Source organism: Melanaphis sacchari, unplaced genomic scaffold (genome assembly GCF_002803265.2).
Source record: "Melanaphis sacchari strain LSU unplaced genomic scaffold, SCAv2.0 Contig67_pilon_pilon, whole genome shotgun sequence".
Lineage (NCBI taxonomy): Eukaryota > Metazoa > Arthropoda > Insecta > Hemiptera > Aphididae > Melanaphis > Melanaphis sacchari.
In genome coordinates this window covers 13,112-25,742 of record NW_020271484.1, presented here as the reverse complement: position 1 = coordinate 25,742, position 12,631 = coordinate 13,112, and the positions used below count along the sequence as shown (strand labels likewise).

Genomic DNA, 12,631 nt, shown 5'->3' with positions numbered 1-12,631 from the left:
ATTCTAAGCGATTCTGAGCGAAGACGATCCGTCCAAATTTGTTGAATTTGAACAAAATTATTGTCTATAAAAAAACTGCATGTGCTTATTATAATAATGATAATAATAATAATAATACAGAGGATTCCGCTTAATGTGGGTACGTTGGGACCAGCCCTGTTTGCCCACAACATTAAGCGGTTGCTCATAAAAACCGAAATTAGTAAAAAAAAAAAAAATTATAATAAAAAATTATATTTATATTATCATATAATTGAAATTTTTTTGAAATAATTACTAGGTATATAAATAAAACTAAATACATATAATATATTAAGTAAAATTAATCTTTGGATGTAGAAGGTATACAAAACGTTGTAATTTTTCGTTGTCTAAGCTATTTAGTATGGATTTGGTTGACAAAATGGGCACACGCTTCAAGTTTATCAGACGGACTATTTTCGTTTCCCTCTTACATGAAGAACTTCTGCAAGAAATCAATACACTTTTTCGCCTCTCTTTGGCGAAATTTGTTTATTTGAACGGTAATGATTTTTATTACTTTCGATAAACTCATAGATACGACGAAACCCGATTAAATTAGTCGTTTTTAAATACTTATGAGTATATTTTAACGCTATGATAAAAAAAATTGCCCACATAAACCGAATCGAATGTCTATATTACGCGGTTTTATTTAACATTGTTAATATACATTTGTATTGGGACCAGACATGTTTGCCCACAATAAGCAGATGCCCATATTAACCGGTGGCCACATTAAGCGGAATCCACTGTAATAATATTTACAATAATAAATAATATTTTCATATTAAAGGGATGGAAATAGCAGCGTCACTAAGCGGTTAGTTGAAAATCGACCATATGGCTTTAATTTTACTATAAAAAAAATTGAGTGTAAAAACCATCTTATGAGGAATTATGCTTCGAAACTAACAGCACTGGCAAGAAATTCGAATTACACTTTTCGCGTACGAAAATTTATATTGTCAAACATTAAGAAATTTAGAAGTGATGTTCAGATGGCAGCTTTACATTTGAGAAAAGAAACCAATATTACCAAATCACAAAATATTAAAGGTACCTATAATACCTATGTCTTATTTATTATTTTAGACTTTGGTTGGAGTAGGATAATAATTTATTTTAAAATTTGTATGTTGTAATATCATATAGAGTATATTATTTTTTACTATTGTTGGTCAATTATTTACCCATATTTCTTTTTTATCACATAAAAAAATTAAAATACATATCATTTTAGGTCTTAGAAGTGATTTAATCAATGCACCATATCACAGACTTGGTCAGCATTCAAATTGTAGCTCATATTTTTGTAATTGATCAAACCAAACTCAATTTAATTTAATCCCAGAAGCGGAAATTAGTGGAATGATGAGGGAAATAGTTAACATTGTTAGACTTCTAATGTCTGTGAACAGTTTAATTCTGTTATTAATAAACACGTTGTCGGAAAACGATTAAATTTAAGTAGTAGAGGTAATTATAATACAAGAGTACTGCAGAAGCTGCAGTTGTGTCATTTAATTCCAGACAATATTTTAGACAAATTCATAAAACATCTACTAAATGCAGTCCAGGTAAAATGCATATTTACATTTAATAAAATAATAACTTTAATAATTAATAGGTTAGCTACACAATTGTTTTGTTACAAGAATATTTGGAAAAAAGTTTTTGAAAAACAGTAAATGAATATGGCTTAATACCAGTAAAAGAAAATAATTATTTCCGGAAAAAAGAAAAACTAAAAAATCTAAAACGGAAGGAGAAGACGAAGATTATGGACTGGCAGAACCTCTAATAGAACTTTTTTCATCGGAAGAAATTGAAAACAAAAAAATTAAATTTTTAGAAGATTTAGATCAAGCTAATGTAAAAAAAAAAATTGAATTTGAAACTCGAGAACAAAGCAACAGTGAAATGTGGTACAATGAACGTAAAATACGACTAACAACTTCAAGGTTTGGACAAATTTGTAAAATGCGGACAAACACTAGCTGCAAAAATATAGTTCATAATATTTTATATGCTTCTGACAATCACAAACAAAATCGGTACAGTGTGGTAGAGAAATGGAGACTTAAGCTCGTCAAAAATTTGAAGAATCAACAAAAGAAAACGTTTTTAAGAATGGCTTGGTTATAGATCTAGAATTTCCATTTCTAGCTGCTAGCCCAGGTAACAGCTGAACGTTATTATTTTTTTACTACTAAAATATTACTTAAATTAATATAATTTATATGTTAAAAATAATAAAAATAAAATCATAAGTTAAAAATATACCTATAAAAATTAAGTCTAAAATATTATAAATATATAAATCTGAATAATAAATGAATAACCTCCAGCATAGGTAGGCTGTTGATACATTTTTTGTAATATTCAACTTATTTTATAGATGGCCTTATTGGTGAACATAATTTATTGGAAATAAAATGTCCATATTCTGCTCGTGATTCAAACAATGCCATAGAAGCAGTGAACAGTAAACTTGTAAGTGTTGAATTATGCTTAATTATTATTTAAAGGGAGGGGTATGTGCCAACAAAATATTGACAGGAAAATATTTAGTACCTTAAATTTGTATTTAGTTTTATTAAGTTAATAAAACCTACAGTTAAATATCGTTAGATTTGAAGAGTTTTAGCCTTCGTAACATTATGTTATGTAAGTATGAACATAATTTTTATTTTTATTTTATTTTTAGCTACAATATTGCAAAGTTGAAGAGCAAAAAATTAAATTGAAAAAATATCACGCATATTACTACCAAATAATGGGACAATTACACGCATCTAAAAGAAAAAATTGCTTTTTTGTGATATACACTGCTAAATGGATCAATATAGAGGAGGAAATATACTTTGATCAATCTTTTTGGGATACCAAAATGACTGAACCGTTACAAACGTGAATCTTTTTTTTTAAATATTATTAAATCATTTACCACAATTGTATACACTCCGAGTAATTCGATAATCTTTCACACGAATTTAAGATAACTAATGAATCATGATTTATTTATTTTATCTATTTTATCAACAGGTTTTATATGACGTCTTTTTTACCCGAAATTATTGATCCACAATTCCCTAAAAGAATGTTGAAATCAGATATTCAAGAACCAGACCACATAAAAAAAAAAAATGATCATAAAAAAAAAATTTAAAAGTAAATTTTATATACAATCTAGACAAGCTTAATGTTTTTTTTTATTTTTACTATCTTCGATTGCAACTCAATAAGTATAAATCGATGTTTGTTCAAGTAGTTTGTCTATTGCTAATAAAAATGTTTATTAATATTATTAATTAATGTTATATTTTCATTGAATAATATAAATAATATTTATTATAAATTATGATTTATAATCAACGGTACTGTGGTAATACATTCGAAAATATTGATATATTGGTAATTTTTACAAACTAAATGTAAATCGTAAGTTATTGTAGGTAAAATATTGTTAACTCGAATTAAATGTTTTTACAACAGTTAAAGGTACGGTAGAAACTAGATTTTTTAGCCTACATAATATTGTTGTATACAAATAGGTATACAATTAGATAGACAGTGTCTTTAATTAAAAGACAGTTTGTGAATAAGCGCGAATATTTAAAATATTTTGGTGGTAAAGCACCTACGCGTATGAATTTTATTTTGACACGAAAAGTCACGGACGAACGTTCATAAAATAATAAACAACGCTCCCGAACGAATAGTGAATACTCGTTGGTCAGTCCACGGTTGTGAGTATGGGGTGCGGCTTGAACGTCGCGTGCTTGCGGATCGCGAAAATACCTAACAGCACATTCTCTTGGTCATTGCTCGGTTTCGTTTCCCCGTGTGGCGTCATGTTAAATGACTAGATGTTAATTAATCAATAACAAATGATTGTTCTGATATATTAATTATGTTACCGATAATTTTATCATTTGCTATCGGACTTAAACTATTCGCGATTATTACGTTTTCATTTAAAGCATGTTTCTTTATAGATATTACATCCGAATTAATCTGTACATCGACTTTGACCTGTAACACGCAGTTACTACGTGTCAGTATTATAATAGATTCTACTTTGTTTTCTACAACTGGTCGGCAATAATTAAAACCCCCTTATCACAGTCTGTTATTGCTTTACAGTGTTGGGAATAGATAACTAATAATTTATCTAGATAAAGATAAAGATAGTTATACTAAAATTTATCTAGATAAAGATACAAATTAATACATTTTTATCTAGATAAATATCAGATAATTTCATGTTTAATTTTGCAAATATTTAGTGACAGGTATTAATTAAAAAATATACATACCTAATTATAAAAATACTTTAAAAATAAACATAAAATAAAATAGTTTATTTTTTAAATAAATTTCATAAGAACATATATCATTATCTGACTTAATGAATAATGAATAATAATACAAAAAAGCTAATATTTGAAAAAAAAAATATTAAATGTATATATTTTTGTTTCAACTTATTTAAAACATTTTGAAAATAAACAAAATAAAATACAGTAAAACCTCTCTATAACGGAATCGCTTGGGACCAACAATTTTTCCGTTATAAAGAGTTTTCCGTCTTAGAGAGGTAAAAAAAAATGTTTCAAGAATTTATGTATGTGTACGTATGTATTAAAAAAATTATATTTTAGGTAAATACCTCGTAAAACGTTAACTTATACAATAAGATTATTATACATATATGACATAATATTTAAATTTGTTTTGTGTATAATACTAAAAAAAAATGAAAGTAATGTTTGTACCTTTTTTATAATTAAAAAAAATAGTTTTTAATATTTGATTGCTTTTTGTGTTTAAGAGCAGCACATTCAGCACATTCTCGGGCTTTTGTTGTAAGTTCTTTCTTATTAAGTACTTCTTTTTCTTCTTCTTTTAAAAAAATCGCCGAATCGTGAGTTTGGTGCGTCTCTAATTTACTGTCAAATGTAATAAAATCTTCTACATCGACATTGGCTATAACGCATTCCTCATTAATATCGTTCAAATCATTTTCTGGTAAATCTATACCATTGGTATTGGTTCCTTCATTTGAAAGAAACCCGGCTTTATGAAAACAATTTTGTACACATTCAGCTTTTACATTATCGCAAGCCAATGCTATCCAATTGACTGCATCCAAAACACTTATTGATTTAGCGATCTGATGAGCTGAAGAACAATTATCCATCTTGCATAATAACGATTGTAGCAAAAACTTACGATAGTAAGACTTGAACGTGTAAATCACTCCTTGATCCATTGGTTGGGTGATCGATGTGGTATTTGGGGGCAACATAAGTATTTTCGTATTAGATAGTTTGATCTTTGGGTGACATTCAGCATTATCTAAGAATATTAGGACGTTTCTATTCTGAGATCGCATATCTGCGTTAAAATAACGTAACCACTGCTCCATTATCTCTGTTGTCATCCAGGCTTTTTTATTAAATTTCCATATGACAGGTAACGAAGAAATGTCTATGTTCTTAAAACACCGTGGTTTCTAGCCAACCGTTCGAAGCCTTGAAATCTTTGACATTCATTTTTTCAGCCAATTTCATAGCTTCTGTTTGTATAATTGGACCGGAAATTGGCAAATTTTTTGACTAAACGCTGACAAACCACTCATACAACTTTTGATCAATTTGTTCAAATGAGGGAGTTTTCACTCTTTTACTCTTTCCCAAGTTTTTGCTATTTACCCATTCATCCATAATCTTTTCTTTATTTTTTATCGCGTCGTAAACTTGAGTTTTCCACATTTAAATCTAGTAACAAGTTCCTTCGTACTTAGTTTTTGTGTCTCCTTCAACTCGATTAGTTTAACTTTATCTGACAAAGTCAGAGCTGTACGTGGTATATTAGCGAGTAAAAACTAAAAACAGTACGAAAACAAACCAAATCACAACGATAAAACAGACGGTGAGCACTGCACGTTTACTAAACGATATGAACAATTCAACAGAAAAAAGACAACTGGGCAGTTCATACATTAAAGGTATGTACATACGTACATATCTAATCTTTAATAATAAACAATAGTATGACAATCGTGAAACGATACCGTCGAATGATATTTCAGATAATGACAGATAAAGTTTAGATTATCTAGTTACCAAACATATATATTATATACATACATATAGTTTATACTTATGTAAGTGTATGTAGTTTATCTTTAAATAATTCTATTTTCCGTTTTGTAGAGGTTCCGTCTTTTAAAGAGTTCAATTTTATATATTATTTGAACCGGGACTATTGACATTTTCCGTTATAAGGAGGATTACGTCTAACAGAGGGTCCGTTATAAAGAGGTTTTAATGTAGTTTATTTTTTATATAAACTTCATAATATATTATAAAAGTCATTCTCTGACTTGATAAATAAATAATAATAATATAAAAAAATTAACATTTGAAAAGAAAAACAATAAATGCTTTTAAAATAATATACCTAGTTCAAACTATATTTGATCTACAGCATAAAATCATATCAAACGTTTTATAATTTAACCTATTACGCCTAGGTATTAAAACTTGTATTACCTTACTAAATAACCTCTCAACTGGTGCCGAGGAGGGAATTGTAGTGTTATATTTGAGGAATACTTCTTTAATAATAGGGTATTGGTTTAAAATATCTATGTCTTTTTTATTTGAGCTTAAGAAAGAAATTCCTTGTAAATTGGCATAATTTGATGTTTTTGTTTCTGAATCCGTGTTATTAATACTAGTGTTATTTGTTGAAGTTGAACAGATATTGCTATAAAATTCATTATCACTAGTATCAGAATCTATTTCTTCATTTTCAATAACTGAGTTCATAAAATTTTCGGAAGTTGCAGCCACCACACTGCACTCGTTTAAAAATAAGGTTTTATAAATATTCATAAATCTTACTGGTACCCAACTGAGTTTAAATTTGGAATGGCTTATGGAAGAAATAATGAATATTTTACTTTCTGGACTACTCAAATTGAATAAATAACTAAATCTAGTTTCTATGGATTTTATAATTATAAGACTTAATGGCTTACAATATTTCAGATTAGTAGATGCTATTAATAATCTCCTTAGCACAAGAATAGTTGGTGCTACATAGCCTAAAAAACTTCTATTTTCACCCTGTAATTTGTCCAATGATATAGCTAAGGGTTCCATGGTTTTGATATATTCTTCTAAAAATACCCATTCATTTAATTTTAGTTTGGTTAAATGTAAATCATCAAATAAATTAATTATTTTTGATTTGTATTTTAAGATTTTTAGTGATGCATCATACAATGAATTCCAGCGCGTTATTACAGGTACCGGAAATTTACAACCACAAATTTCGAGTACTTTGTCTGAAGCAACGGTGCTTCTGCTGATTAAATTCCAAAAACTATACAATTTTTTAAAAGTTGATTCAAAAACACATAAATAGTTAGTATCTGTGATTTTAGCAATGTCTACGGTTGAAATTAAATTTAATGTATGTGCACAACATTTTAAATGATTTGGTAAACAAAAAGAATCATCTGTATTCTGCAAATAATGTTGCTCTTTCTCTAAATTAATAAAAAGTTTATCTACATCCATTATTTCTATACTATCTATTTCTAAATCTGAATTATCAGAACCTGAATTATTTTCATTTAAGTCACCAATTTCTGAAGTTGACTGAAATGATGAGCCAATTGAAAATGTTCTAAAAGACTTGTCAAAGTTTCTAGCGTTATCTGTCACTATATGTGTAATTTTAGAATAATGGATTCTGTAATTTTGTGTAATTTCTGTCATGACTTCAGCGATATTTAGGTAATTGTGACTTCCTTTGATTCGTTTGCAGCCTAAGACATATAATTTACGCAGATATGACTCAGAATCAATAAAATGACAAGTCATTCCTAAAAATAAAAATAAAAACATTAATTACAGCTTTTCATTTCTCACTAAATAGGTTTAAGTCGTAGTGGAACAGTTTTGGGCGAAGGAAACAAGCACCCACTCCATAGGTTATAATCAACTTAAGATTAAGTATGTTTTTTATTTATTTTAATATTTGATATCAGTATTTGTTATAACTTTACTGTTTGGTATTTATTAATTGATTACAATGTTGTATTTAAAATAACTGTATAAGTTATTTTTTAATACACAAACAAACACCTATATTTTATTTTTTTAAAATATATGATTGATATTTGCCCCATCCATCAAATAAATCTGAATCTGACCTGATTTAAATTGTAGTTTAAAATATCATTATTAAAATTTGATAGATATCAGAAAATTTCATGAAAAATTACTCATCATAAATCATAATTATTTTAAAAAATATAGTGGACTTAATAAATTAATAATATATTAGGTAGACATTAAGTATATACTAATCAAATGAGAGTAGAAACTTTATTTAACGAAACTAACTAATTGATTATTTTTATATTTCAATAACCAATTTTATGGATCCATGAAATGTTTCTATAAATCTATTTAACAAACTAATATAATTTTGATAATTTTAGTAATTTTAATAAATGTTATTAATTATTATACAACATTATTCCTATTTTTATTATTATTAACATTAATTTAAAAAAAATGTATTTTCAAGTTAGAGATAATCAATTTATTTACATGAGAAAATTTATAAATAACATATTTTTTTGAAGGAAACTTCAAGTTTGTTAAATAAAGGTTTGACTGCATATTGCAAAACTAATACAAATATCATACATACCCATGTAACTTTTGTTATTCCCACTCCAAATATCAGCTGTTGTGCAGATATAATTTTGTTTTTCAATCACATTAGTTAGCATTAATACATATGCATTGTAATTTGTTGTTAGCTGTTTTGATATTTGCTTTCTATTTGGCAAAATTGTTTCATCATTTGATTGAGTGAGTCCCAGAATTAATTTACGAAAACTTGGTTTTTCACAGGTTACAAGTGGACGCATCTCACTTACAATATACTCAAAAACCAATTCATTTATCTGTTAATACAAATTGTACAATTCAAATCAAATTAATTCAAAAAAATGTAAAGACTATTATTATTAAATTTAGTTAAAGCTAAAGTTAAACAACATTAATATAATTTTTTATAATCTGTAATAGGTACATATGAATAATAATATACCTTATAACTATTTTCCAAAAATATGGACTGAAATGGTTAATATAGTTGCCTACTTATCTAATAGAACTCTTTTTATTATTAATATTATATTATAATTACCTTTTGCTTTGAAATTTCCTTTGGATGTATATCAAATAATTTAGTTTGCTTGGTATTGGTGTATTATTTATCTTTATCCATAAGATTATTTTTTGTAGATTCCTCAACTTTTGACATTATTGAAGCATGCTTATACTAAAATAGTTAATAAAATATTAATATCGTAAGTAAATTTTATTTATAATTATTAGTTATAATTAGGTTTTTAAAATTAAATAGATCATATACATACCTTGTAATGGCTAAGGAAATTGCCACTTGAATTAATACTCCCATTTACAATTTTGACATGATGCAGATAATTTATTTCCTTCTAAGGATATTATTTTATAAAATTCATTAAATAAATACTTCAATTTTGAAGTATTTATCAGATGATCAGTAGATTCAATTGTTTCAATTGTTTGAATACACCTTGAATCATCTATTTTTTAATTTTAGATGGGACATTTAAAACTTGCACAAACCGTTTCATAATTATTAAAACAAACGAAATAAAAAAATAATAAAATCGTAAAAGTATAAACTATATTACAGTTGCACTAAAATTTCATCAACCAAGAATTACTGAGTATTGTGAACAGTGAGGACAGAGGAACTGAGGACATCTGATAACTGAGAACGTCCAGCAGCGACTTACGAATAGTGGGATTAATATAAATTATTAATAATATTTTATTTATACATTTATATAAAAGTATAAAATTGCTATCATTAAACAATAAATATATATATGTATAAATAATAGTATATTATTATGTTACACAATCCATGAATGTTGATTTATTTTTGTCGGTTCAACACAATAAGAAATAATAATAATTATTTGTTTATACTTTATACACAGTTCTATGAAACGGCTAATGAAGACCATCCACCATCGTCTAGGATGCTGATTGGCGGGTAGTAAGGATAGATGTTATCGCTTTTGCTATTATTAGTTGCTCTTAGTATAATATAGTTACAACATAGGTAACATTACATATTATTCTTTATTTTCTATTTTTAGGTCTTTTCGTTATTTACGATGCCAGACTTATAAATTAACATTCAATATTGAAATACATGGTATAATATATTTTACCAAACGTTTGTTTTCTGTGTAATAAGTTAACGGTATACAGAAAATAACGTAAATATAAATATTTTTAATTTTCAGATTTATTCAAATTTTTTAAGTCCATTAATATAAATTATCTAGATATTATGTTATCTAGATAAAGCCCCCCATACATGGCCAGTCTTGAATGACAATCAACGTGATTGACAGTTAAGACGAATCATTGACTGACGACTGATAACTTCCATACACAATCAATCAAGAATGACAATCTACAGTCATTCACTCATTTTGTTTTGCAAGGTATTGAAAGTATGGTGTATCGTGTGTTTAGTATCATACAGTAGTTGTTCGTTTAAATTAAAATTTAAAATTTAAATTCGTTTCAAATTTCAATACAAAATATTTAAGTGCACAATGGATGAATAAGACGAAGAATAGGAAAAAAAGATTTTGGATGAAGGAATGGTTCAAAAAAAAGAACACATTCACCCATCATAATCTTCTCAACGAACTAATGTTATCTTCTCCATCTGATTATAAAAACTATCTTCACATGGACCACTTAACATTTTCAAATTTATTAAAGATGGTTACACCAATGATAGAGAAACAGGATACTGGTATGACAGAACCAATTTCATCGGCCCAACGTTTATCGTGTACGCTACGGTATCTGGTGACCGGCGCTAATTTCGAAGAGCTTAAATTCATGACCGCAATCGCTCCACAAACGATTGGAAAAATTATAATTGAAACATGTGAAGCTATAACAACTGCACTAAAAGATAATATAAAGGTAAGTAAATTTTAACCTTTGGATAATTAGAGCTAAACATTTAATACAATAATACTCATAAGTATTACACCGATGATGAAAAAATATCAAAAATCGTTATTCATATTTTTTTTTTACAAGCGTTTAAAGTTTGCGTTTTTCCGAAATTTCCTATTTTTACAACAAATTACACTTGTATAAAATAATTGGTGCAGCCTATTTATATGAAACTTTCTACACATCTAGTATATGATGTTGTGAATATGTTGGTGCAATCAAATTTTAAAGGCATAAAGAATTAAACATTTTACAAGGTTTTGAGTATACCGGATTTTTTATTTATTTATTTAAATAGTATTACAAGAATAATACATTTTTACTCTTTTGATAGCAGTTATTACATTTTAAGTTATTTTGTTAATCTTTACATCTTAATTTGAATATTGAGTGTCGGAAAAAAATTCAGCCAAATTACTGTACGTTGTTGGGTTTGATGCAATTGGAATCTCCCATGTTTGTTGTGTATGGTTGGATAGTGAAGAATTGGTACCTTCAGACATATAAACAGGCGTAGTTGAAACAAACGTTGATGGAGTTGAAGAACGCAAACACACACATGAATGATTGATTTTCACAGAATTACGATGGAGCGTTTTTAAGCGACCTTCAAAAAGGATATCGGATATAGCCTTTTGAGCAAACAGTTGTTGTTCTGTATCAAGTTTTTGTAACTCAATTGCCCAACTCTTTGCTAAAATGTCGGCATCAGATGAAGTTCGTTGTAGGCGCTCGCATGCTAATTCTAGCAAATCATTTTTTCTTTTTTCTTCAGAATTTTCCTTTTTTTTTTTGGGTGGTTGGTCTGGAGTCGGAGTTTTTATAACCTATAAATAAACATAAAACTGCAATCCATTACTAATTATTGTATTATATTTTATTAGATACCTGCTTCAGAAGAGGAATGGAAAATAATTTCTGAAGACTTCGGGTCAAAATGGAATTTTCATCATTGTTTGGGGGCGATCGATGGCAAACATATAGAAATAATAAAACCTCAAGAATCTGGCTCATATATTTTTAATTACAAACATACGTTCAGCATAGTTTTGATGGCCATTGCAAATAGTAACTATGAATTTATTATGGTGGATATTGGTGCAAACTGACGAGTTTCAGACGCAGGCATATTTTATAAGAATTTTCTTGAAAAAAAATTAAATATTCCGGAACCGGATTACTTACCAGGAATAAATGAAAAATTCCCATACGTATTTGTAGCGGATGGTGCTTTTCCACTTTCAAATAATCTTATGAAACCCTATCCGCAAAGAAATTTAAGTAAAGAGAAACGTATATTTAACTATAGATTGTCGAGGGCTCGTAGAATAATTGAGAATACATTTGGTATTTTAGCATCACGATTTCGTATACTTTTGAAAACAATTAATTTATGTCCAGAAAAAACCACTATAATCGTTCGTGCCTGCTGCCATTTACCCATTTACACAACTTTTTACGAAAACATA

The 12,631-nt window shown here is 27.6% G+C and overlaps 3 protein-coding genes across 3 annotated transcripts; 1 reads left to right on the top strand and 2 right to left on the bottom strand.

Annotated features, from left to right (window-relative positions):
* Positions 1-4,813: 4,813 nt before the first annotated feature.
* Positions 4,814-5,455, bottom strand: LOC112600730 (CENP-B homolog protein 2-like). The gene has a single exon (XM_025348034.1). It carries the CDS (start codon positions 5,453-5,455, stop codon positions 4,814-4,816), a length of 642 nt encoding a protein of 213 aa, XP_025203819.1.
* A 1,042-nt stretch (positions 5,456-6,497) lies between these two features.
* LOC112600729 lies at positions 6,498-9,384 on the bottom strand. The gene is made up of 4 exons (XM_025348032.1): positions 9,376-9,384; positions 9,268-9,315; positions 8,749-9,022; positions 6,498-6,685 (listed from the first exon to the last, which is right to left on the bottom strand). The coding sequence occupies exons 1-4, from the start codon at positions 9,382-9,384 to the stop codon at positions 6,498-6,500; spliced, it is 519 nt and encodes a 172-aa protein (XP_025203817.1).
* A 1,364-nt stretch (positions 9,385-10,748) lies between these two features.
* LOC112600728 lies at positions 10,749-12,277 on the top strand. The gene is made up of 2 exons (XM_025348031.1): positions 10,749-11,126; positions 12,047-12,277. Exons 1-2 carry the CDS (start codon positions 10,749-10,751, stop codon positions 12,269-12,271), a joined length of 603 nt encoding a protein of 200 aa, XP_025203816.1. The 3' UTR covers positions 12,272-12,277.
* Positions 12,278-12,631: the final 354 nt, after the last annotated feature.

What these genes read in the sequence shown, in the direction of transcription:
- LOC112600730 (XM_025348034.1), bottom strand. Translation starts at nt 5,455, where the DNA reads ATGGAGCAGTGGTTACGTTATTTTAACGCAGATATGCGATCTCAGAAT.
- LOC112600729 (XM_025348032.1), bottom strand. An exon ending in AGGAAATTTCAAAGCAAAAG is followed by an intron (nt 9,023 to 9,267) that starts GTAATTATAATA and finishes TTGTATTAACAG; the next exon opens with ATAAATGAATTGGTTTTTGA. An exon ending in CATGGGTATGTATGATATTT is followed by an intron (nt 6,686 to 8,748) that starts GTATTAGTTTTG and finishes CAAATAAAAAAG; the next exon opens with ACATAGATATTTTAAACCAA.
- LOC112600728 (XM_025348031.1), top strand. Translation starts at nt 10,749, where the DNA reads ATGAATAAGACGAAGAATAGGAAAAAAAGATTTTGGATGAAGGAATGG. An exon ending in CACTAAAAGATAATATAAAG is followed by an intron (nt 11,127 to 12,046) that starts GTAAGTAAATTT and finishes ATATTTTATTAG; the next exon opens with ATACCTGCTTCAGAAGAGGA.